At 46.8% G+C, this 26696-nt stretch overlaps 1 protein-coding gene and 1 pseudogene across 1 annotated transcript; one reads left to right on the forward strand and one right to left on the reverse strand.

Moving 5' to 3' along the window:
- Window positions 1-25334, reverse strand: part of LOC139274067 (zinc finger protein 850-like) — a 113603-nt pseudogene extending 88269 nt beyond the window's left edge.
- Window positions 5761-12719, forward strand: LOC139273453 (zinc finger protein 79-like). The gene is made up of 2 exons (XM_070890358.1): window positions 5761-5790; window positions 11037-12719. The coding sequence occupies exon 2, from the start codon at window positions 11839-11841 to the stop codon at window positions 12571-12573; it is 735 nt and encodes a 244-aa protein (XP_070746459.1). The 5' UTR covers window positions 5761-5790; window positions 11037-11838; the 3' UTR covers window positions 12574-12719.
- Window positions 25335-26696: the final 1362 nt, after the last annotated feature.

Below are 26696 nucleotides of genomic sequence, written 5' to 3' on the forward strand. Positions count from 1 at the left end.
CGGCCCTTCTAGCCTGCACCGCCATTCAATGAGTTCATGGCTGAACACGCAACTTCAGTACCCCATTCCTGCTTTCTCACCATACCCCTTGATTCCCCTAGTAGTAAGGACTCCATCTAACTCCTGTTTGAATATATTTAGTGAATTGGCCTCAACAACTTTCTGTGGTAGAGAATTCCACAGGTTCACAACTCTCTGGGTGAAGAAATTCCTTCTCATCTCGGTCCTAAATGGCTTATCCCTTATCCTTAGACTGTGTCCCCTGGTTCTGGAATTCACCAACATTGGGAACATTCTTCCTGCATCTAACCTGTCTAAACCCATCAGAATTTTAAACATTTCTATGAGGTCCCCTCTCATTCTTCTGAACTCCAGTGAATGCCTGGGCCTGGGCTACCGTTATGGCTTTACTCAGATTTGGGGTTTTAACAGTCAACAGTTTGCAAAGAATTGTCTCATGTCCGATGCCCAGTACAAAAAAGTCTCTGAGCATTTGTTCTCGGAATCCCTCAAACTCACAATGTCCTGCAAGGCGCCATAGTTCAGCGACGTAGCTCGCCACTTCCTAGCCCTCCGATCATTGACATGTGTAGAACCGATATCTCACCATTAAAACACTTTCCTTAGGATTTAGGTACTCCCGGACCAGCGTACACAGTTCTTTGTAGGATTTCTCTGTTGGTGTAGCCGGGGCCACGAGGTTCTTCATGAGGCCATAGGTTGTTGCCCCACAAACAGTTAGGAGGATCGCCCTTCGTTTGACCGCGTTCTCGTCCCCTTCCAGCTCGTTGGCTACGAAGTATTGGTCGAGTCTCTCGACGAAAGCCTCCCAATCGTCCCCCTCTGAGAACTTCTCCAGGTTGCCGACTGTTCTTTGCATTTTTGTGCGGTTCATTACCTCGTCACCAATTGTTATGCTCATAATAAATGGTCAGGCAGAGTACTGTGTGCAATGAGCAATTGTTACTTTCCCATCCGCTGGGACTGTTCTAGAATCTAGGGAACTTTTCTAACATCACAGGGCAGGTACAGCATGGGATAAAATCAGAATAAAGCTCCCAAAACATCTATGGTGGTCTGATATCTTGGCACTTGGCATGGCTCACATTCAGAAAAAGTTATTAAAATATGAATAAATGAAGATAATCCATGTCGGTCCTGATACCCGGCACCTCTGGATACTGCTCCTGATACCTGGCACCTCTGGATACTGCTCCCGATACCTGGCACCTCTGGATACTACTCCCGATACCTGGCACATCTCAATACTGCTCCTGATACCTGGCACCTCTCGATACTGCTCCTGATACCTGGCACGTCTTGAACTACTGTATCAACATTGGGAACAAATGACTGGGCTGAGGCCTGTCTTGGATTAAAAAGATGAGGACCACTATGTCTGTAGTGTGCACCAACTAGAGCAACAAGTCACCAAGGCTTCTTCGACAGCACCTTCTAAACCCATAATCTCCACCGTGTAGAACAAGGAGAGCAGGTGTATGGAAAGACCAGCACCTTCAAGTTCCCTTCCAAGTCACGCACCATCCTGACCTCAGAAACATAGAAAATAGGTGTAGGAGTAGGTCATTTGGCCCTTCGAGCCTGCACCACCATTCAATATGATCATGGCTGATCATGCAACTTCAGTACCCAATTCCTGCTTTCTCTCCATGCCCCTTGATCCCTTTAGCCGTAAGGACCATATTTAACTCCCTTTTGAGGTCAGTTCGTTAGATATATTCAACAACTTTCTGTGGTAGCGAATTCCACAGGGTCACAACTCTCTGAGTGAAGAAGTTTCTCCTCATTTCAGTCCTAAATGGCTTACCCCTTATCCTTAGACTGTGACTCCTGGACTTCTCTAACATCGGGAACATTCTTCCTGCATCTAACCTGTCCAATCCCATCAGATTTTTATATGTTTCTATGATATCCCCTCTCATTCATAGACTGCAGCACGATTCAAGAAGGCAGCGGCTCACCACCTCCTAAACAGGCAATTATGGATGGGCAATGAATGCCAACCCGGCTCGCGCACCTCCCAAGAATGAATGAATAAATAAAGAATGAACACTGAGAAATGAGCTGCAGAACTACCGACACCGTCAGCTTTAAGGAGACGTTTAACTGTGGGGATCGGATTGAGATCATTGAGTTTGATTAAACTGATGTTAAAGTAACATTGCTGCTTTGCCCTGTGACAGTAACATATTATCAGAATATTTCCCATCAGGTGAAATCGAATGTCAGACTTGGACATCTTGTAGATTCATCTTTTAAAAAGTTGTGGGAACTCCGTTCCAAGATGTATTCCACTCAGTTCTGAACAAGTCCTCAATCAGCTCGTCTTATCATTTGAGATATCAAGGACTAGGCACACGGTGTTTAAAAGAAAGCCTATTTATTTGACATTTACAGAATATTAAACTATAGCCCAGTTATAGGGTTATTAACATCGGCAGAAACAAACTCCAACTGCCAGAATGAACATGGTTCAGTAACGGATGTGATTAACAGCAGATTCCAACCCCTGGAGTCAATTGTGAACTCGCTGGTGTCTCAGGAGGTCAGATGACACAATGAATCTCTTCCCACACACGGAGCAAGAGAATTGCCTCTCCCCAGTGTGAACTCGCTTGTTGTGTACCAGCAGGTCGGATGACTGAGCGAATCCCTTCTCACACACGAAGCAAGGGAACGGCCTCTCCCCAGTGTGAAATCGCTTGTTGTGTACCAGCAGGTCGGATGACCGAGTGAATCCCTTCCCACATTTGGAGCAAGTAAACAGTCTCTCCCTAGTGTGAACTCGCTGGTGTTTCAGGAGGCCGGATGACAGAGCGAATCCCTTCCCACATTCGGAGCAAGTGAATGGCCTGCCCTCAGTGTGAACTTGCTTGTTGTGTGCCAGCAGGTTGGAGGACTGAGTAAATCCCTTTCCACACTCCGAGCAGGTGAACAACCTCTCCCCAGTGTGAACTAGCTGGTGTTTCTGGAGACTGGCTAGTGCAGTGAATCCCTTCCCACAGACGGAGCAGGTGACCGGCCTCTCCCCAGTGTGAACTCGTTTATGCGCCAGCAGGTTGGATGACCGACTGAATCGCTTCTCACACACGAGGCAGGTGAACGGTCTCTCCCCAGTGTGAACTCGCTGGTGTTTCAGCAAGCTGGATGAATCAGTGAAACCCTTCCCACACTCGGAGCAGGTGAACGGCCTCTCCCCAGTGTGAACTCGCTGGTGATTCCGCAAGGTGGATAACTGAGCAAATCCCTTCCCACACTCGGAGCAGGTGAACGGCCTCTCCCCAGTGTGAACTCGTTTGTGTGTCAGCAGGCTGGATAACTGAGCGAATCCCTTCTCACACACGGAACAAGTGAACGGCCTCTCCCCGGTGTGAACTTGCTTGTTGTGTGCCAGCAGGTTGGATGACCGAGTGAATCTCTTCCCACATTTTGAGCAAATGAATGGCCTCTCCCCAGTGTGAGCTCGCTGGTGATTCAGGAGGCCGGATGAATGAGTGAATCCCTTCCCACACTCAGAGCAGGTGAACGGTCTCTCCCCAGTATGAATTCGTTGGTGTTTCTGCAGGGTGGATAACTGAGTGAATCCCTTCCCACACTCAGAGCAGGTAAACGGCCTCTCCCCAGTGTGAACTCGTTTATGTGCCAGCAGGTTGGATGACAGAGTGAATCCCTTTCCACACACACAGCAGGTGAACGGCTTCTCCCCGGTGTGAATTCGCTGGTGCATCAGCAGTTTGGATGACTTAGTGAATCCCTTCCCACACACGGAGCAGATGAACGGTCTCTCCCCACTGTGACTGCGTCGATGAATCTCCAGCTCAGACGGGTAATTGAAGCCCTTCCCACATTCCCCACATTTCCACGCTTTTTCCGTGGTGCGGGTGTCCTTGTGCCTTTCCAGGTTGGACGATCAGTTGAAGCCTCGTTCACACACAGAATACGTGTATGGTTTCTCCCCGCTGTGAATGGTGCAATGTTTTTTCAGGCTGTGTAACTGGTTAAAGCCCTTTCTACAGTCAGTGCACTGGAACACTCTCACTCGGGTGTGTGTGTCGGTGCTTTTCCAGTCACACTGATGTTTGAAATCCTTTCCCACAGACAGAACAGACAAGTATTTCTCCTTCCACATTCAAAGGCCGATAATATTCAGGTCCTGATGAATTGAGTGACTCTGTCATATCTTGATATGATGTTTGGTTTGAGTTTCCCATCTATAAATCCTCTCTTTCTAATATCCTGTAAAAGGAGTTTACAAAAGTCATCCCTGTAAGTACAGGATAGAAATACAGAACAGACAATTCTAGTTTCTATACAATGTTCTTTCACATGCCTGGGATCATTTAACCCATAACCTAGACTGTTAATCACTTTCAGCTAGGGACTTAGCATGTGCCCCACAGCATCTCTCTCACCTTTGCTGTGCGGATAGAGTATCACGCCTGCAAACCAAGTTTTAAATTTAAATTCACTCAGAAAATGTATTTAACAGAAGATGAACATGTAAACAGATCACGGCCTAATACTCCAGCTCTACATTCACATGAGGAAGTTTGTTATCTAACTCCTCGAGTGGACAAAATAAAGATCCCAAATGTAAGAGTCTCTCGAACTCTTTGTTAAAACCTTTCAAATCTTGCCCGGTTCTTTCCTTGTTACAGAATTCCTCCTCCCTGGTCAAAAACAACTAATTGGAAATTTCCAACCAATTATTTCACTTTCAGAGTTTCAAACTGACCAGATTCTTCTCTCAGAAAATCTCCAAAAAACTATTTGATTTAAACACAGCTCTCCCCTCCTTTAAACCCAGGATTAGAGTTATCCGGGAATTTGAATACCTGACCACAAACATTTTAAAAGGCTGTAACTGATGAAACTTGTAACACTGAAGCCTAATTTCCACTTCCGTGCGCTGGATTCTAAACCTGGGACTGTACATGAGGATTCTAAGCCTGGGACTGTACATGGGGATTCTAACCCTGCGACTGTACGTGGGGATTCAAACCGTGAGACTGTACGTGGGGATTCTAATCCTGGGACTGTACATGGGGAGTCTAACCCTGGGAGTATACAAGGGGACTCAGCTCTGGGGCTCTTCTGTTAGAATTGTGTGGGATGTAAATCATAAGCTGGGCACTTACCAACGCCTTCAGGAGAGATGGTGAGAAATACGATTTGTGGAGAGTGGGAATAAAATAAATGAGGCAATGATTTCAGTCCTGGGCACTGGAGCCCCGCCCACTAATTGTTGCCCTGCCAAGTTGGCTGCGCATGCGCGGTTACGCCATGAAGCGAGCGGGCTGCACTCTGAACCTTCCCGCACAAAGATGGTGGTTAATCTGGGCCTGTTACCGGAAGAAAAAAATCCGTCGCTGCAAACGCGGGAGTTTCGGGTTATTACTCGGGGCTTGCGGCCTACACCAGTTGTTTATGAAGCCTCCCCGCCTACTTGCCGATCGATGACTCCCCTGCGCCCCGCTGATTCTCACCCGGTGTAGAGTCCGGCTCCAGCCTGAGCTCGTCTCACCGTCCGTGTGTCTCCAGTGCTCGCTCTGCGCATGCTCAGCTCACACTGCCCGGGAGATTGACGCCAGCTCCGGAACAATAGGAAGAGCGGGGGCGGAGCTGGAGGACCTAGCGGGCGGTTGGTCCTCCAACCAATCGGAGTGAGTAAGAGGCGGAGCTTCCTGCGGTGGGCGGAGCTGAGCCCGGATCTCCCTCAATGAGTATGCGCGGCTGGTACAGCAGACGTTGGTCGAAGAGACGCTTCGGGTAGGCGGTAGGAGATTGTGGGCGCGGGGGAGGATGTGGACCCGTGGTTTGGCCGGGGAGCTTAATAAACACCCGGTGTAGGCCTCAGGCGCGGAATCAGAATGCACAGGCCTCGTGTTTGCCCCGCGGTGACAGGCCCGGGTCAGCGGGATCACTGGCCGCCATCTTGCACAAGGCGGGGTCACAGCGCATGCGCGGCCACCTTGGGCAGGAACAATGAGTGGGCGGAGCTTTGGGATCCCAATGCTCGCGAGACGGAGCAACCTGGGCAACAGGCTCTTCATCACCTCACAGCAGTAACCTGGGCAACAGGCTCTTCATCACCTCACAGCAGTAACCTGGGCAACAGGCTCTTCATCACCTCACAGCAGTAACCTGGGCAACAGGCTCTTCATCACCTCACAGCAGTAACCCGGGCAACAGGCTCTTCATCACCTCACAGCAGTAACCTGGGAAACAGGCTCTTCATCACCTCACAGCAGTAACTTGGGCAACAGGCTCTTCATCACCTCACAGCAGTAACCTGGGCAACAGGCTCTTCATCACCTCACAGCAGTAACCTGGGCAACAGGCTCTTCATCACCTCACAGCAGTAACCCGGGCAACAGGCTCTTCATCACCTCACAGCAGTAACCCGGGCAACAGGCTCTTCATCACCTCACAGCAGTAACCTGGGCAACAGGCTCTTCATCACCTCACAGCAGTAACCTGGGCAACAGGCTCTTCATCACCTCACAGCAGTAACCTTGCCAACAGGCTCTTCATCACCTCACAGCAGTAACCCGGGCAACAGGCTCTTCATCACCTCACAGCAGTAACCTGGGCAACAGGCTCTTCATCACCTCACAGCAGTAACCTGGGCAACAGGCTCTTCATCACCTCACAGCAGTAACCTGGGCAACAGGCTCTTCATCACCTCACAGCAGCAGCCTCTATTTATATTGCGCCTTTAATGTAGTAAAATATCCAAAGGCACTTCACAGGAGTGTTATAATTTGTCACCGAGGCGAAAAGATTTAGAATCATAGAATCACAGAAACTTACAGCATGGAAGGAGGCCATTTCGGCCCATCGTGTCCGTACCGGCCGACAAACAGCTATCCAGGCTAATCCCACTTTCCAGCTCTTGATCTGTAGCCCTGTAGGTTACGGCACTTCAAGTGCAGATCCAAGTACTTTTTAAATGTTATGATGGTTTCTGTCTCGACCACCCTTTTAGGCAGTGAGTTCCAGACTCCCACTAAATTCTGGGTGAAGAAATTTACCCTCTAAACCTCCTACCTGCAGAGTGAGGGAGTTTGAGTTTTGGGCCTAGGCAACAGAAGGCAGGACCACCGATGGTTTAAGTGTTTATAATTAGGGATCCTCAAGAGGGCAGAATTTGAGGAGATCAGATAAATGGGGAGATGTGAGCTTATGAGGCTGAAGGAGATTACAGAGATAGAGAGGGGCGAACCCATGGAGGTATATGTAAACAAGGATGAGAATTTTGAAATTGAGGTGTTGCAAAATGGAGCTAGTGTAGGTCAGCGAGCACAGGGATGATGGATGAACGGGATTTGGTGCGAATTAGGACATGGGCTGCCGAGTTTTGTATGACCTCAGGATAACGTAGGGTAGATTGTGGGAGGCCAGCCAGGAGTTTGTTGGAGTAGTCAAGTCTAGGGGTAACAAAGGCCTGCTTGAGGGCTTCTGCAGCAGATGAGCTGAGGCAAGGGCGGAGACGAGCAATGTTATGGGGGTGGAAATGGGTGGTTTAATTAAGGTGCAGATATGTGCTCGGAGCCCATTTCAGGGTCAAATATGACACCAAGTTTGCGAACAGTCTGGTTCAGCCTCAGACAGATGCTAGAGAGAGGGATGGAGTTGGTGGCTAGAGACCGGAGTTTGTGATGGGGAAATTTCTGTTCACCTGGTACTGGATGTCGTACAAGCAGTCTGACAAATTAGAGACTGTGGAGAGGTTGAGAGAAGTGGTGGTGAGGTAGAGCTAGGTGTCGTTAGAATCACAGAATGGTTACAGCACTGAAGGACATTCGGCCTGTCAAACCCTTGCCGGCTCTCTGCAAGAGCACCTCAGCTAGTCCCACTCACTTGCCTTTGCCCCCTAGACCTAAAGATTTCCCTCCTTCAGGTACTTATCCAACTCCCTTTTGACTCAGCCTCCACCACCCCTTCAGGCCGTGCATTCCAGATCCTGACCACTTGCTCTGGTTCTTGACCCTTCCACCAATGGGAACAGTTTCTCTCTATCTACTGTGTCCAGACCCCGCATGATTTTGAACACCTCTGTTAAATCTGCTCTGCTCTAAGGAGAACAACCCCAGCTTCTTAGTTTATCCACATTACTGAAGTCCCTCATCCTTGGCATCATTCCCATAAATCTTTTCTGCACCCTCTCTTAGGCCTTCACATCGCTCCTAAAGTGTGGTGCCCAGAATTGGACACACTACTCCAGTTGAGGCCGAACCAGTCTTTTATACAGGTTGATCATAATTTCCACGCTTTTGTACTCTAAACCTCTATTCATGAAGCCTAGGATCCCGGAAGCGTTTTGAACTGCTTTCATAACCGGTCCTGCCACCTTCAATGATTTGTGCACATAAACCGTTAGATCTCTCAGATGTATTCTCGACCTGACATCTGTCATACGCATTCTTTTTCTGCTTCATCCTACTCCCGGGCCATCTGTGATGTTTGTGGCCTAGAGGAGTCCATGGGCCATGTATATATTCAGTGTGAGAGGTTGCAGCCCCTCAATAGTTACCTGAAGGGGCTGCTCCTTAACTCTTGGTTACAATTTAGCTCCGTGCTCCTAATCTTTGGTCGCCCGGTGCGGAGTGAGGGTGAGTAAGACAGAGGTTCTTCTCCTGGGCCTGGCTAAAACAGCAACTTGTAGGTCCAGAATGGGCGGGGCCCGGGGGTGGGTCACTCTGGCTGCCTGCCTCACTTCCACGGTCAAGAAAGGAGGGAGAGCGAAAACGGGGAACTGCGGGCCAGTTAGCCTGACATCAGTCATTGGGAAAATGCTGGAATCCATTACTACAGAAGTGGTAACAGGGCATTTAGAAAATCATGGTCTGGTTATGCAGAGTCAACATGATTTTATGGAAGGGAAATCGTGTTGAACAAATTTATTACCTTTTTAGTAGGGTGGATGAAGGGGAACCAGTGGATGTAATATTGCAGGATTTCCAAAATGCATTTGATGCGCCACATGGAATTGGGGGTAATATATTAGCATGGATAGAGGATTGGTTAACGGATGGAAAACAGAGATTAGGGATAAACGGGTTATTATCCGGTTGGCAGGCTGTAACTAGTGGGGTGCTAGTGCTTTGGTCTCAGCTATTTACAATCTATATTAAACATAATAAGAACATAACATAAGAACATAAGAATTAGGAACAGGAGTAGGCCATCTAGCCCCTCAAGCCTGCTCCGCCATTCAAAAAGATCATGGCTGATCTGGCCGTGGACTCAGCTCCACTTACCCGCCCGCTCCCCATAACCCTTAATTCCCTTATTGGTTAAAAATCTATCTATCTGTGATTTGAATACATTCAATGAGCTAGCCTCAACTGCTTCCTTGGGCAGAGAATTCCACAGATTCACAACCCTCTGGGAGAAGAAATTCCTTCTCAACTCGGTTTTAAATTGGCTCCCCCATATTTTGAGGCTGTGCCCCCTAGTTCTAGTCTCCCCGACCAGTGGAAACAACCTCTCTGCCTCTATCTTGTCTATCCCTTTCATTATTTTAAATGTTTCTATAAGATCACCCCTCATCCTTCTGAACTCCAATGAGTATAGACCCAGTCTACTCAACCTATCATCATAAGGTAACCCCCTCATCTCCGGAATCAGCCTAGTGAATCGTCTCTGTACCCCCTCCAAGGCTAATATATCCTTCCTTAAGTAAGGTGACCAAAACTGCACGCAGTACTCCAGGTGCGGCCTTACCAATACCCTGTACAGTTGCAGCAGGACCTCCCTGCTTGGATGAAGGGATCAAGTACAGTGTATCCAAGTTTGCTGACGATACAAAGCCAGGTGGGAAAGTACGCTGTGAGGAGGACGCAAAGACCCTGCAAAGGGATATGGACAGTTTCAGTGAGTGGGCAATAAGGTGGCAGATGGAACATAATGTGGGGAAATGTGAGGTTATTCACTTTGGTAGGAAGAATAGAAAAACAGAATATTTTTTAAAAAGTGAAAAACTAATAAATGTTAGTGTTCAGAGAGATTTAGGTGTCCTCGCACAGGAAACACAGAGAGCTGGCATGCAGGTACAGTAAGCAATTAGGAAGGCATGTTGGCCTTTATTGCAAGATGGTTGGAGTACAAGAATAAGGAAGTCTTGCTACAACTGTAAAAGGCCTTGGTGAGACCACACCTGCAGTGCACAGTGTTGGGGTCCTTATCTGAGGAAGGGTCTACTTGTCTTAGAGGGAGTGCAATTCACCAGATTGATTCCTGAGTTGGGGGGATTGTCCTAATAGGAGAGATTGAGTAGAATGGGCCTATACTCTCTGGAGTTTAGAAGAATAAGAGGGGATCTCATTGAAAGATGTAAAATTCTGAGGGGCATTGACAGGGTAGATGCTGAGAGGTTGTTTCCCCTGGCTGGAGAATCTAGGAATAGGGCCCACAGTCTCAGGATAAGGGGGTTGGCCATTATAAGACTGAAATGAGGAGGAATTTGTTCACTCAGAGGGTTGTAAATCTTTGAAATTCTCCACCCCAAAGGACTGTGGGTGCTGAGGTGTTGAGTATATTCAAGACTGAGATAGATAGATTGTTGGACTCTGGGGTATCAAGGGATATGGAGATAGGGCAGGAAGGTGGAGCTGAGTTTGAAGACCAGCCATGAGCTTATTGAATGGTGGAGCAGGCTCGAGGGGCCGTATGGCCTATTCCTGCACCTAATTCTTGTAGTCTTTTGCCTTGTCGGTGCCCGGATGGCCCTGGAGAGGGAGCATGTGGTGTGCACTGGTTCCTTGATGCCTTCCGCGACGGTGGCACCTCAGGGTATAAGAGTGTCTCATACACACTGGGAACAACATTCTGGTTCAGTTGGGAAGGTGCCCTTTGCTTTTGTTGCTTATTTTGGCTTCTTTTAGTTTGATTGGATCACATGTTTGTGGGAACAAAAGAGGAAAGAATATTCCATAGAAGCTGGAATTGTCTGTTTAGATTTTCTACCTACCCTGGACTTACATTGATGACTTTTGTAAACTCTTTTACAGCGTATTAGAAGGGGAGGATTTACAGACGGGAAACTCAAACCAAACATCACATCAAGATCTGACCGAGTCACTCGATTCATCGTTACCTGAATATCATTGGCCTTTGAATGTGGAAGGAGAAATGTTTGTCTGTTCTATCTGTGAGGAAAGATTTCAAACATTAGTGTGACTGGAAAAGCACCGAGACACACGAGTGATAGTGTTCCAGTGCACTGCCTGAGGAAAGAGCTTTAACCAGTTACGCAGCCGTAAAAAACATTGCACCATTCACAGCAGGGAGAAACCGTACACGTGTTGTGCGTGTGGACAAGGCTTCAACTGATCGTTCAACCTGGAGAGACACAAGGACACCCGCACCACGGAGAAACCGTGGGAATGTGAGGACTGTGGCAAGGGATTCCGTTCCCCGTCCCTGCTGGAAATTCATCGGCGCAGTCACACCGGGGAGAGGCCGTTCACCTGCCCCGTGTGTGGGAAGGGATTCACTATTTCTTCCCAGCTGAAGACACACCAGCGAGTTCACACTGACGAGAGACCTTTTAAATGTCCGGACTGCGGGAAGTGCTTTAAAAGCTCCGGGGAGCTGAGGCGCCATAAACTTGTTCACTCTGACGAGAGGCCGTTCACCAGCTCCGTGTGTGGGAAGGAATTCACCTGTTCAGCGAATCTACTGTCACACCAACTTGTTCACTCTGATGAGAGAGCTTTTAAATGTTCTGACTGTGAGAAGAGCTTTAAAACCAAAATTGATCTGCTGAGACACCAGCGAGTACACACTGGGGAGAGGCTGTTTACCTGCTCCATGTGTGGGAAGGGATTCACTCAGTCATCCCAGCTCACTACACACCTCCTTGTTCATACCAGTAAGAGGCCTTTTAAATGTTCTAACTGTGAGAAGAGCTTTAAAAGCAGAAATAGTCTGATGAGACACCAATCTTTTCACACAGGGGAGAGGCCGTTCACCTGCTCTGTGTGTGGGAAGGGATTCACTCAGTCATGCAATCTCACTACACACCAAGTTGTTCACACCAATAAGAAGCCTTTTAAATGTTCTGACTGTGAGAAGAGCTTTAAAAGCAGAAATCAGCTGATGATGCACCAACGCACTCACACTGGGGAGAGGCCGTTCACCTGCTCAGAGTGTGGGAAGAGATTCACTCGTTCATCCAGCCTCACTGCACACCAAGTTGTTCACTCTGATAAGAGACCATATAAATGTTCTGACTGTGAGAAGAGCTTTAAAACCAAAATGGAGCTGATGATACACCAACGTATCCACACAGGGGAGAGACCATTCATCTGCTGTGTGTGTGGAAAGCGATTCACTCAGTCATCCAACCTCACTGTACACCAGCTTGTTCACACCAATAAGAGACCATTTAAATGTTCTGACTGTGAGAAGAGCTTTAAAATCAGAAATCATCTGATGATGCACCAACGCACTCACACTGGGGAGAGGCCGTTCACCTGCTCTGTGTGTGGGAAGGGATTCTCTGATCCATCCAACCGGCTGAAACACCAGCAAGTTCACATGTGATTGCAGGGTTGGATTCTGCTGTTAATCACATCGGGACTGAACCGTGTTCATTCTGACAATTGGGCTGTGTGTCCCCTGTAACTGGGCCGGAGTTTAATTTTCTGGATATCTGACATAGCTTTCTGGATATAGCTTTGGTTCCAACACACAGTTTGTCGATTCCTTGATTTCTCCAATATAAGAGACGACTAATTGTTGTCCTGTTACCAACTGTTCCTTTTTTGGAGCTTTTCTCCTCCATTTAACAAAGACCTGTCCTTATGCAGCACCTCACATGACCTCAGGATGTCCCAAAGTGCTTTACAGCCAATGAAATACCACAACATCAATGTACATTTGAAGTACATTCACTGTTGTATCAGAAATGCAGCAGATGATTTGTGCACAGCAAGCTGCTTTGAACAGCAATGGCCAGATAATCAGTTTGAGTGATATTGGTTGAGAGCTGATGGGGCCTCGGTTGAAATCCTGTGCTGTACCTGCCCTGGGAGTGTTTGATGGGACAGTGTGGAGGAAGCTTTACTCTGTATCTAACCCGTGCTGTACCTGACTGGAGAGTGTTTAGGCACACACTAGGTGCTCAGAATATCCCATTTCCCCAGCACTGACATCCATAACCTCGATGAGAACAAAATTTAACCCAAAGATAAGAGAAACCCATCAGCTTCTCCCTGGACACAGATCCGGAGAGACAGTGAGTGTCCCGAATATTGTTGTACAGAGTGTTCGATAGTTCCTTTCTGGGTCTGAGCCTTTTGGTGATGATTTGAATTTGATGCCCTCGAGTTACTGACTCACCGACTAGTGGAAATAGTTTATCCTCATTTACCTGATCAAATTTTGAACACCTCCCTCAGATCTCCAATTCCCCTTTGTTCTAATGAAAAGAGCCCCAGTTTCTCCAATCTCTCCAATAACTAAAGGCTCTTGTCCCTGGTATCATCTCAGTGAATCTCTCTGCACCCTCTCCATGGCCTTGACATCCTTCCTGGGGTAAGATGCCCTAAAGCCTGACACAATATTCGACCTGCAGCCTAACCAATGATTTGTGCAGGTTTACATGACCTTTGCCCTTTTGTACTCCACACCCCTATTTATAAAACCTCGGATCACATGTGCTTTTTAAACCACTTTATCAACTTGTCCTCCTACTTTTAAAGGTTTCTGTATCTGATCCCCTTGTAGGTTTGAGAGATATTAACATAACATGGCTAAAACACATTGACATAAACTGGCTGATATAATGTGTATAGCGTGAAAGAGAAGTTTAGTCTGAGTTAGAAACTCAAACAATCGATTCACTGCAGACAGGTCGCCATGGCAACACTGATGAGACATTCCATTCACTGAACCCACTGTTGGAATCTGTAATCAGATCAGGGGAAAGAACAGGGTTTGTCTGTTAGTAACCACAATGTAAGCTCAAACCAGAGTGAGTAACACAATAGATTAGATTATAACATGTGATGTTTATACCTATAATTGTGAAACTATAAAAAATAACAACTAACAGCAGGCAGGGGAGTTTAGGGATGATGAGAAAATTACTGAAGAAAAGTAACTGCTGTGAACCAGGGAAAGTGTCCTTGTAAATCACAGATTAGAGAAATTCCAGCTGTCTTTTCCCAGCTTCCTGCCAAAACCCAGCAGAGAAGACAAAGAAGAGTCTGGTGCCAGAGGTGGATCACTGCAGGGTATAAAAGTGACGGGAGACTGATGTAAGGGGGCAGTCAGGACTGGAGACACCGGAGATCAAGCTCAGGGCACCCGAGGTTCTATCCAGTGGGCTGACATCGTGTCAGTTACTGTGGACATGCAGGACTTGCATGTTTACTCTGATAGAAACATAGACATAGAAAATAGGTGCAGGAGTAGGCCATTCGGCCCTTCAAGCCTGCACCGCCATTCAATGAGTTCATGGCGGAACATGCAACTTCAGTTCCCCATTCCTGCTTTCTCGCCATACCCCTTGATCCCCCTAGTAGTAAGGACTACATCTAACTTCTTTTTGAATATATTTAGTGAATTGGCCTCAACAACTTTCTGTGGTAGAGAATTCCACAGGTTCACCACTCTCTGGGTGAAGAAGTTTCTCCTCATCTCAGTCCTAAATGGCTTACCCCTTATCCTTAGACTGTGATCCCTGGTTCTGGACTTCTCCAACATTGGGAACATTCTTCTTGCATCTAACCTGTCTAAACCCGTCAGAATTTTAAACGTTTCGATGAGATCCCCTCTCATTCCAGTGAATACAAGCCCAGTTGATCCAGTCTTTCTTGATATGTCAGTCCCGCCATCCCGGGAATCAGTCTGGTGAACCTTCGCTGCACTCCCTCAATAGCAAGAATGTCCTTCCTCAAGTTAGGAGACCAAAACTTGTACACAATACTCCAGGTGTGGCCTCACCAATGCCCTGTACAACTGTAGTAACACCTCCCTGCCCCTGTAGTCAAATCCCCTCGCTATGAAGGCCAACATGCCATTTGCTTTCTTAACCGCTTGCTGTACCTGCATGCCAACATTCAATGACTGATGTACCATGACACCCAGGTCTCGTTGCACCTCCCCTTTTCCTAATCTGTCACCATTCAGATAATAGTCTGTCTCTCTGTTTTTACCACCAAAGTGGATAACCTCACATTTATTCACATTATACTTCATCTGCCATGCATTTGCCCACTCACCTAACCTATCCAAGTCACTCTGCAGCCTCACAGCATCCTCCTCGCAGCTCACATTGCCACCCAACTTAGTGTCATCCACAAATTTGGAGATACTACATTTAATCCCCTCGTCTAAATCATTAATGTACAATGTAAACAGCTGGGGCCCCAGCACAGAACCTTGCGGTACCCCACTAGTCACTGCCTGCCATTCTGAAAAGTACCCATTTACTCCTACTCTGCTTCCTGTCTGACAACCAGTTCTCAACCCACGTCAGCACACTACCCCCATTCCCACGTGCTTTAACTTTGCACATTAATCTCTTGTGTGGGACCTTGTCGAAAGCCTTTTGAAAGTCCAAATATACCACATCTACTGGAAACACCCTCAAACAATTCCAGAAGATTTGTCAAGCATGATTTCCCTTTCACAAATCCATGCTGACTTGGACCTATCATGTCACCTCTTTCCAAATGCGCTGCTATGACATCCTTAGTAATTGATTCCATCATTTTACCCACTACTGATGTCAGGCTGACCGGTCTATAATTCCCTGTTTTTAAAAAGTGGGGTTACATTGGCTACCCAACACTCCATAGGAACTGATCCAGAGTCTATGGAATGTTGGAAAATGACTGTCAATGCATCGCTATTTCCAAGGCCACCTCCTTTAGTACTCTGGGATGCAGACCATCAGGCCCTGGGGATTTATCGGCCTTCAATCCCATCAATTTCTCCAACACAATTTCCCGACTAATAAGGATTTCCCTCAGTTCCTCCTTCTTACTAGACCCTCTGACCCCTTTTATATCCGGAAGGTTGTTTGTGTCCTCCTTAATGAATACCGAACCAAAGTACTTGTTCAATTGGTCTGCCATTTCTTTGTTCCCAGTTATGACTTCCCCTGATTCTGACTGCAGGGGATCTATGTTTGTCTTTACTAACCTTTTTCTCTTTACATATCTATTGAAGCTTTTGCAGTCCGTCTTAATGTTCCCTGCAAGCTTCCTCTTGTACTCTATTTTCCCTGCCCTAATCAAACCCTTTGTCCTCCTCTGCTGAGTTCTAAATTTCTTCCAGTCCCCGGGTTCGCTGCTATTTCCGGCCAATTTATATGCCACATCCTTGGCTTTAATACTATCCCTGATTTCCCTTGATAGCCACGGTTGAGCCATCTTCCCTTTTTTATTTTTACGCCAGACAGGGATGTACAATTGTTGTAGTTCATCCATGCGGTCTGTAAATGTCTGCCATTGCCCATCCACTGTCAACCACTTAAGTATCATTCGCCAGTCTATCCTAGCTAATTCATGCCTCATACCTTCAAAGTTACCCTTCTTTAAGTTCTGGACCATGGTCTCTGAATTAACTGTTTCATTCTCCATCCTAATGTAGAATTCCACCGTATTATGGTCACTCTTCCCCAAGGGGTCTCGCACAATGAGATTGCTAATTAATCCTCTCTCATTACACAACACCCAGTCTAAGATGGCCTCCCCTCTAGTTGGTTCCTCGACATATTGGTCCAGAAAACCATCCCTTATGCACTCCAGGAAATCCTCCTCCACCGTATTGCTTCCAGTTTGGTTAGCCCAATCTATATGTATATTAAAGTCACCCATGATAACTGCTGCACCTTTATTGCCTGCACCTCAAATTTCCTGTTTGATGCCCTCCCCAACATCACTACTGCTGTTTGGAGGTCTGTACACAACTCCCACTAACGTTTTTTGCCCTTTGGTGCTCTGCAGCTCTACCCATATAGATTCCACATCATCCAAGCTAATGTCCTTCCTAACTATTGCATTAATCTCCTCTTTAACCAGCAATGCTACTCCACCTTCTTTTCCTTTTATTCTATCCTTCCTGAATGTTGAATACCCTTGGATGTTGAGTTCCCAGCCCTGATCATCTTGGAGCCACGTCTCTGTAATCCCAATCACATCATATCTGTTAACATCTATTTGCAGTGTTAATTCATCCACCTTATTATGGATACTCCTTGCATTAAGACACAAAGCCTTCAGGCTTGTTTTTTTAACACCCTTTGTCCTTTTAGAATTATGATGTAGTGTGGCCCTTTTTGTCTCTTGCCTTTGTTTGCCTGGCCTTCCACTATTGCTTTTTACCTTTCTACCATCTGTTTCTGACTCCATATTATTTCGCCCTGTCTCGCTGCATAGGTTCCCATCCCCCTGCCATATTAATTTAAACACTCCTGAACTGCATTAGCAAATGTTACCCCTAGGATATCAGTTGTGGTAGAGCACAGAGAATCTGGTCAAATTATATTTCTTAAGATATTAAAATTGCTAATAATAATCATTGAACATATTTAAGGTGGAGATAGACAGAGTTTTGAAAGATTAAGAGAGTCAAGGGTTATGGGGAGAGGGCAGGGAAGTGGAGTTGAGGCCAGGATCAGATCAGCCATGATCTTATTGAATGGTGGAGCAGGCTCGAGGAGCCAGATGACCTACTCCTGCTCCTATTTCTTATGTTCTTATGTTCTAACACTAGACTCTCAGTCCTTAATAAGATAAGGAATTAGCTAGAATCTTACAACCGTAAATCTCTCTGCTCCTCTACTCCATTGAAAGTTTTACCATTTCCTCCCAAAATCTATCACAGCACATTTCTCTGAATTAAATTTCATTTCACATCTACCTGCCCCAATTACTAACCTGTGTATTGACAATGAAGGCACTTAAAGTACTCTTCACAGTTGGCCATGGGTCCTTTTTGGTGTTCCCTGGGGATTTTTATCGTGTGCCCCATATACCCAAGCCCAGATTATTTCTCTATATTGAGAAGAGCATTGGTCCCAACACTCTCCCTGGGGACACCACTGTTTACATCCCTCCAGTCTGAAGAACATCCATTAACCACTACTCTGTTTTCTGCCCTTTATCCAACTTCCTCTCCACACTGCCCCACTCCCTTTAATACCGTGAGCCTTAATTTGATCAACAAGCCTCCTGTCTGGTACCTTATCAAACACCTTTTGACAATCCATCTACACAACATCCACTGCATTTCCTTTCTCACTGCATTGTGTTATTTCCTGAATCCCTGCTGTCTGTCCTGAATCAATACATTTCACAAACAAATGTTGCAATGTTTGCTCCACCCCACAGGGTTCCATCTGTTTAAAGCCACAACAGGAAGGTCCCGTTTCCTCCTGGAGTTTGAGAGAAATCAGCTTTAACAATGGGGCAGAGTTTCAGCCAATCAGGGAGATCCGAGCTCAGCCCCGCCCACTGGGTGCCGCAAGCCCCGCCCCTCGGACACTGATTGGTTGGAAGACCAGCCGACGACTTGCTCTGGCCCCGCCCCCGCTTTTCCTAACCCCTGGGGGGTCTTCACACACACCAAGTGCGGGCCCAGGCTCGAGAGACAACACTCCGCATTATCCACCTCCCCACAACTACCCGCCAGTTTCAGACACAAACTCCAGGTCAACCAGGAAGTGCCAGGAAATCCCCAGCGAGTCAGGAGCGTGTGTAAATATAGGAGAAATGGGGACTGGTCAGGGAGTGTCTGTAAATGGAGGAGAAATGTGGACTGGTCAGGGAGCATCTGTAAATGGAGGAGAAATGTGGACTGGTCAGGGAGCATCTGTAAATGGAAGTAAAATGGGGTCTGGTCAGGGAGTGTCTGTAAATATAGGAGAAATGGGGACTGGTCAGAGAGCGTCTGTAAATATAGGAGAAATGGGGTCTGGTCAGGGAGTATCTGTAAATATAGGAGAAATGGGGACTGGTCAGGGAGTGTCTGTAAATATAGGAGAAATGGGGACTGGTTAGGGAGCGTCTGTAAATGGAGGAGAAGTGTGGTCTGGTCAGGGAGTGTCTGTAAATGGAAGAGAAATGGGGACTGGTCAAGGAGCATGTGTAAATGGAGGAGAAATGGGGAATGGTCAGGGAGCATCCGTAAATGGAGAAATGGGGACTGGTCAGGGAGTGTCTGTAAATGGAGGAGAAATGGGGACTGGTCAGGGAGCATCTGTAAATGGAGGAGAAATGGGGACTGGTCAGGGAGTGTCTGTAAATGGAGGAGAAATGGGTACTAGTTAGGGAGCATCTGTAAATGGAGAAATGGGAACTGGTCAGGGAGCATCTGTAAATGGAGAAATGGGGACTGGTCAGGGAGTGTCTGCAAATGGAGGAGAAATGGGTACTGGTTAGGGAGCGTCTGTAAATGGAGAAATTGGGACTGGTCAGGGAGCGTCTGTAAATGGGGACTGGTCAGCGAGCGTCTGTAAATGGGGACTGGTCAGCGAGCGTCTGTAAATGGAGAAATGGGGACTGGTCAGGGAGTGTCTGTAAATGGAGACTGGTCAGGGAGTGTCTGTAAATGGAGAAATGGGGACTGGTTAGGGAGCGTTTGTAAATGGAGGAGAAATGGGGACTGGTCAGGGAGCGTTTGTAAATGTAGGAGAAATGGGGACGGTCAGGGAGTGTCTGTAAATGGAGAAATGGGGACTGGTCAGGGAGCGTTTGTAAATGTAGGAGAACTGGGGACGGTCAGGGAGTGTTTGTAAATGGAGAAATGGGGACTGGTTAGGGAGCGTTTGTAAATGTAGGAGAAATGGGGACTGGTCAGGGAGCGTTTATAAATTAAGGCAAAATTACTATTTTAGTTATCAAATGTACCAGTGATTTGAATGGGACTCTTTCCTTGTCCCAGCTCTTGTAAATACAAGCTGTAATGGGGCCGGACTCTCAGGAGGCTCCCACGCTGGCTGTTCATGTGTCAGTGATCTCCCATTAGATTAATGTGCTTCTGCTGGGTATATGTTTAATAAAGTGCCCAAAGCATTTCACAAAAGGTGGGGAACCAGTGAGTGTGGAATTGAACCCACCAGAGTTAGCACCTTCACGGGAGGAGAGGGAGGCGAACCAGTGAGTGTAGAACTGAACCCAGACAGAGTCAGCACCTTCAGGGGAGGGAGGGAGAGGGGAACCAGTGAGTGTAGAACTGAACCCAGCCAGAGTCAGCACCTTCAGGGGAGGAGAGGGAGGGGAACCAGTGAGTGCAGAACTGAACCCAGACAGAGTCAGCACCTTCAGGGGAGGAGAGAAGTCGACCAAAAGGGAAAACGTTGCAGATGGTGCAATGGATTTGGGCTTCAGTACAGGGAGGAGGGAGAGTGTGTGGGACGGGGATTTACAACTTTAGGGGAAAGAAGAGAGGAAAGAATGTTCCATTTAAACTAGAATTGTCTCTTCTGAATTTCTATCCTATACTTAGTGATGATTTTTGTAAACTCCTTTTACAGTGTATTAGAAGGGGAGGATTTGCAGACGAGAAAATCAAACCAAACATATAGTCAAGATCTGAGAGAGTCACTCGTTTCATCACCACCTGAATATCATCGGCCTTTGAATGTGGAAGGAAAAATGTTTGTCTGTTCTGTCTGTGGGAAAAGATATCAAACATCAGTGTGACTGGAAAAGCACCGAGACACACACATCCGAATGAGAGTGTTCCAGTGCACTGCCTGAGGAAAGAGCTTTAACCAGTTACACATCGCACCATTCACAGCGGGGAGAAACCGTACAGGTGTTCTTTGTGTGGACGAGGCTTCAACTGATCATCCAACCTGGAGAGACACAAGGACACCCGCACCACGGAGAAACCGTGGGAATGTGTGGACTGTGGGAAGGAATTCAGTTACCTGTCTGAGCTGGAAACTCATCACTACAGGCACACTGGGGGGAGGCTGTTCATCTGCTCCATGTGTGAGAAGGGATTCACTAATTCATCACACCTTCTGAAACACCAACAGGTTCACAATGATGAGAAACCTTTTAAATAATCCGACAGTGTGAACTGGTTTAAAAGCTCTGAGGATCTGATTCAACACCAGCGAGTTCACACTGACGAGAAACAGTTCAGTTGCTCTCACTGTGGGAAGAGGTTCAGTCATTCACCCTCATTGCACAATAATGCACTCACACTGGGGGAGGCCATTTACCTGCCCCATGTGTGGGAAGGGATTCGCTTGCTCATCCACGCTGCTGACACACCAGCGAGTTCACACTGGGGGAGGCCGTTCACCTGCTCTGTGTGCGGAAATCGATTTGTGTGCTCATCCACGCTGCAAAATAAGGGGTAGGACATTTAGGACAGAGATGAGGAGAAATTTCCTCACTCAGAAGATGGTGAATCTTTGGAAATCTCTACTCCAGAGAGCTGTAGATGCTCAGCCATTGAGTAGATTCAAGACAGAAGGCGATCATTTTTGGGGAACTAAGGGAATTAAGGGATATGGGGATAGTGCAGGAAGATGGAGTTTAGGTAGAAGATCAGCCATGATCTTCTTAAATGGCGGAGCAGACCCGAAGGGCCAAAATGACCTACTCCGGCTCCTATCTGTTATGTTCTTATGCACCCTGCATGGAGAGCCCTCCACTGGGGATCCCCGCCTCCACTGGACAGCAAGATGACCCGCCATTCGACTGAGACTGGGCAATGAACAAAATTCATCAATGATACAGAGACCTGAGTGCCCAGGTTCTCAGCCCTGGGGCCAAGTACGCTGGCCACCACATTTCCATCACTAACTCGCACCTTAGGCCCGGCCCAGTCTGGCTCAGTCACTAAATGCTTTCTAGCTGTGATTCTAACTCTGATAGAAAGCTATCAGGCCTCATTGTATTGTACGACCTATCGGAGAGGCTTTTAATGGCTTTAATAAACTGGCAATAAGATTATTTTAAAAACTGGAAAGAGGTGAAAATGCCACTAGCGCTGCCTCAAAACTCAGAGAAATCCACTTCATCAATGTCCCTGTCCAGGACTCAATCTCCACCCCCTCCCACCACTGGTTCACTGTGTCTGCAGTATGTACCGTCTGACAAAATGACCACGGTCAGGTCGTGTGGAGTCAAAGGTCAGGTAACAGAATGGATGAAAATATGGCAACAAACTGCCCTCAACTCCAACAAATGATTTCTGTTTAGCAGCCATTTTTCCATCCACTCTGCTGCCTGGCCCTTCACTCCACGCGGCCTGACTTTGGTCATCTTGTAGATCTTACATACTGTTGTGGATAGCAAGCTGGTTATAAAACAAGAAACAGAGAGTAGGGGTTAAGAGTAGCTACTCAGACTGGCAAAGGGTGGGAGTGGTGTTCCACAGGGATCTGTGCTGGGACCACTGTTCTGGCAATAGGTGGGAGGTGGTGTTCCACAGGGATCGGTGCTGGGACCATTGTTCTGGCAATAGGTGGGAGGTGGTGTTCCACAAGGATCGGTGCTGGGACCACTGTTCCGGCAATAGGTGGGAGTTGGTGTTCCACAGGGATCGGTGCTGGGACCACGGTTCTGGTAATAGGTGGGAGGTGATGTTCCACAGGGATCAGTGCTGGGACCACTGTTCTGGCAATAGGTGGGAGGTGGTGTTCCACAGGGATCGGTGCTGGGACCACTGTTCTAGCAATAGGTGGGAGGTGGTGTTCCACAGGGATCGGTGCTGGGACCACTGTTTTTCACCATTTAAATAAAGGATTTGGACTCAGGAATCAGAAGTACAATTTCCAAATTTTTAGATGACACAAATTGGGAGGTAGAGTTAATACTGAGGAAGACTGTGACAAAATGCAAGACATTAATAAGTTTGCAGAATGCGCGTGTAATTGGCAAATGAATTTCAGTATAGATCAGTGTGAGGTGGTGCGTTTTGGTAGGAAGAATAAGGAGGCCACATTCTGTTTGGGAAATAAGAGTATAAATGGGGTTGAGCGGCAAAGGGATCGAGGGGTACAGATACACAAATCACTAAAAGTAGCGACGCGGGTTAATACAGCCATTTAAAAAGTAAACAAAGCACTGGGGTTCATTTCTAAAGGAGTCTGAACCATGGAAGAGAGCACTGGGAACATTTCTTACACAGCTCAAGATTAACCTGCATGGCGACTTTGCTGTCAGTGCAGACAGACGAGAAAGACCAACGTGCTGTTTGCCCCTCTCAGTGTGGCCCTGAAGGACTGTGTCCAGGCTGAAGTTCTGTTCCCACCGTATGATCCTCCCCCCAGATTGTCCTCTCTGAGCTCCAGCCAGGTGATGCTAAACACTCAGGTGGGAAAGACAAAAATCTACAGCAATGTGTTTAAAGCAAAGCTGATTTATTTCCCATTCATCCAGAATATTAAACTCCAGCCCAGTTATAGGGTTATTAACATCAGCAGAAACAAACCCCAACTGTCAGAATGAACAGCAATAACAGCAGAATCCAACCCCCGCAGTCACTTGTGAACTCGCTGGTGTGTCAGCAGGTTGGATGAACGAGTGAATCCCTTCCCACACTCAGAGCAGGTGAACGGCCTCTCCCCTGTGTGAACACGTTGATGGCAGCTCAGTTCCTGGAACTTTTATAGCACTTCCTGCAGTCTGGGCATTTAAAAGGTCTCTCGTCAGTGTGAACTCGCTGGTGTCTCAAAAGGTCGGATGACTGAGTGAATCCCTTCCCACACTCAGAACAGGTGAACGGCCTCTCCCCAGTGTGAGTGCGCTGGTGTACAGCGAGTTTAGATGATTGACTGAACCCAGTCCCGCAGTGAGAGCACCTGAATGGTCTCTCCCCATTGTGAACATGTTGATGGTATGTCAGTTCCCCAGATCTTTTATAGCAGTTCCCACAGTCCGGACATTTAAAAGGTCTCTCGTCAGTGTGAACTCGCTGGTGTATCAGAAGGTGGGATGAACGAGTGAATCCCTTCCCACACTCGGAGCAGGTGAACGGTCTCTCCCCGGTGTGACTGCGCTTGTGTCTCGATAGGCCAGAGATTCGGCTGAAGCCTCGTCCACACACAGAACACGTGTACACTTTCTCCCCACTGTCAACGGTGCTTTTTGCTTCCATATTGAGAGGCCGATGATATTCAGGTCCCGATGAATCGAGTGACGCTGTCAGATCTTGATACGGTCTGCGATTTGAGTTTCCCGTCTGCAAATCCTCCCCTTCTAATATCCTGTAAAATTAATTTAAAACAGGAAAAAGGGAGTTTGAGAGAGAAAACAAAGAGGCAGATTAGTAATTTGAATTTAATGAATCTGCTAATTTGTGGGGCATGCATGACAACAAAGTGACCTTGAAAGCGGCCGGATTGTCGTAAAAACCCAACTGGTTCACTAATATCTGACTCTGGCTGGGTTCAGTTCTACACTCACTGGTTCCTCTCCCCCTCCCCCCCTGAATGTGCTGACTCTGGCTGGGTTCAGTTCTACACTCAGCAGTTTCTGTCCAATATGTGACCCATGTGCCCAATGTCCATGTGTGAAACTCGACAGTGAGTGTCGACAGGCTATTCCATTGCCCTCGCCTGAGGCCTCACACGTGCATTTTCCAGCAGGGTCACTAGACTATCCTCCCAATGGCTCAGTGGGTACAGGCACTGACCAGTGTGACTGAGTCATAGGAACAGGAGGGACCCAGGTTTAATCCCCTTGGTGTATCCTCCCCTTCTAAACCCCTGTAAAAGCTGTTTACAAAAGTCATCACTGTAAGTAGGAACATAGAAAGAGGAATAGGCTATTCGGCCCCTTGAGCCTGTTCAATTGGCCCCCAGCCTCAGTTATATGGGCAACATCGAGTTCTGCATTTCCATTAGCCTTTAAGAACACAAGAAATTGGAGCAGGAGTAGGCCCATTGGCCCCTCGAGCCTGCTCCACCATTCAGTAAGATCATGGCTGATCTTCTACCTCAACTCCACTCTGGTTACCGACCCTTCTGACACTGAAAATTGTTTCTCCTTATTAAGAGGGTTGGCAGGCTGGAGGAGGTTACAGAGATAGGGAGGGGCGAGGCCTTGGAGGGATTTGAACAAGAGGAGGAGTATTTTAAAGGCTGAAGTCACCAGCCATCTCCCCCAGTGCAGAATGTGACTCACTACGAACAGGAAGGATTTTTGTTTAACTACTAAAGATGCATAATGAGGGGGAAATCAATCTCTGTACCTTTAACTAACAGCAACATGGAAAGAGAGAAATCTTTAAACACCTGGTCCACTTGGCACCGAAGTTTCTGAAACTCATAATAGGAACTCCAGGGAAACAAAATAGCTGTGTTGATAAAGGATGGAATCACTGCAATAGTGAGAAACGACATTGGCTCAAATGATCAGGATGTTGAAACAGTTTGGGTGGAGATAAGGAATAATAAGGGGAAAAAGTCACTGGTGGCCGTAGTCTTTCGGCCCCCTAACAGTAGCAACTCTGTTGGTCGGAGTATAAACCAAGCAATAGTGGGTGCTTGTAAAAAGGGAACAGCAATAACCATGGGTGATTTTAACCTCCGTATTGATTGGACAAATCAAATTGGTCAGGGTAGCCTTGAGGAAGAGTTCATAGAGTGCATAAGGGACGGGTTCCTGGAGCAATATGTAATGGAACCAACCAGGGGGCTGGCTATCTTAGATCTAGTCCTGTGTAATGAGACAGGATTAATAAACAATCTCCTGGTAAAGGATCCCCTTGGAATGAGTGACCATAGCATGGTTGAATTTCAGATTCAGATGGAGGGCGAGAAAGTTGGATCTCAAACCAGCATACTAAGCTTAAATAAAGGAGACTACAAAGGTATGAGGGTAGAGTTGCCTAAAGTGGACTGGGAAAATAGAGTAACGTGTAGGACGGTTGATGAACAGTGGTGTACATTTAAGGAGCTAGTTCATAACTCTCAAGAAAAATATATTCCAGTGAGGAGGAAAGGGTGTAAAAGAAAAAATAGCCATCTGTGGCAAAATAAAGAAATAAAAGACGGTATCCAATTAAAAACAAGGGCATACAAAGTAGCCAAAACTAGTGGGAGGACAGACGATTGGGAAGCTTTTAAAAGCCAGCAAAGAATGACTAAAAAAATTATTAAGAAAGGGAAGATAGACTATGAAAGTAAACTCGCACGAAATATAAAAACAGATAGCAAAACTACGACAGTAATAATATAACAGAACCAACCCCTAAACAATAACAAAAAACAAAACAAAAAATGTATTTATAAACATTTTTTTTAAATTATTTAACTCAAAAACAAAAATTTATGGAAAGTAAGGGAAAAGGAGATATAAGGCAGAAAAGAAACAAACAAACCACGAGGAAATTAAAACATTAGCCCCCCCCCTACAAAAAATCCCCACCCCAAACCACGGACATTGAACGAGGTAAGGCATCACATGCTACACACTAACAAAGAGAAGGCGGACTCTACATTTTTACAGAACAAACAGATAGGACAACAGACCACACAGAGAGAACACATCAGAAGGAGAAATAAGAACCAGAAGACCAGACAAAGCAAACAATTAACACCACATCACTGAGAAAAACAGTAGGTTTAAATAGTTCTTGTCCCTCCTCACAGCCCTTCTCGTTTTGACCGACCTAGTGGAAGGTAAGGAGTTCTAAACCCTCCATAACCTCTCACTAAGCTTTTCGATCTAATACTCTCTGACTGT

Source organism: Pristiophorus japonicus, chromosome 9 (assembly GCF_044704955.1).
Source record: "Pristiophorus japonicus isolate sPriJap1 chromosome 9, sPriJap1.hap1, whole genome shotgun sequence".
NCBI lineage: Eukaryota > Metazoa > Chordata > Chondrichthyes > Pristiophoridae > Pristiophorus > Pristiophorus japonicus.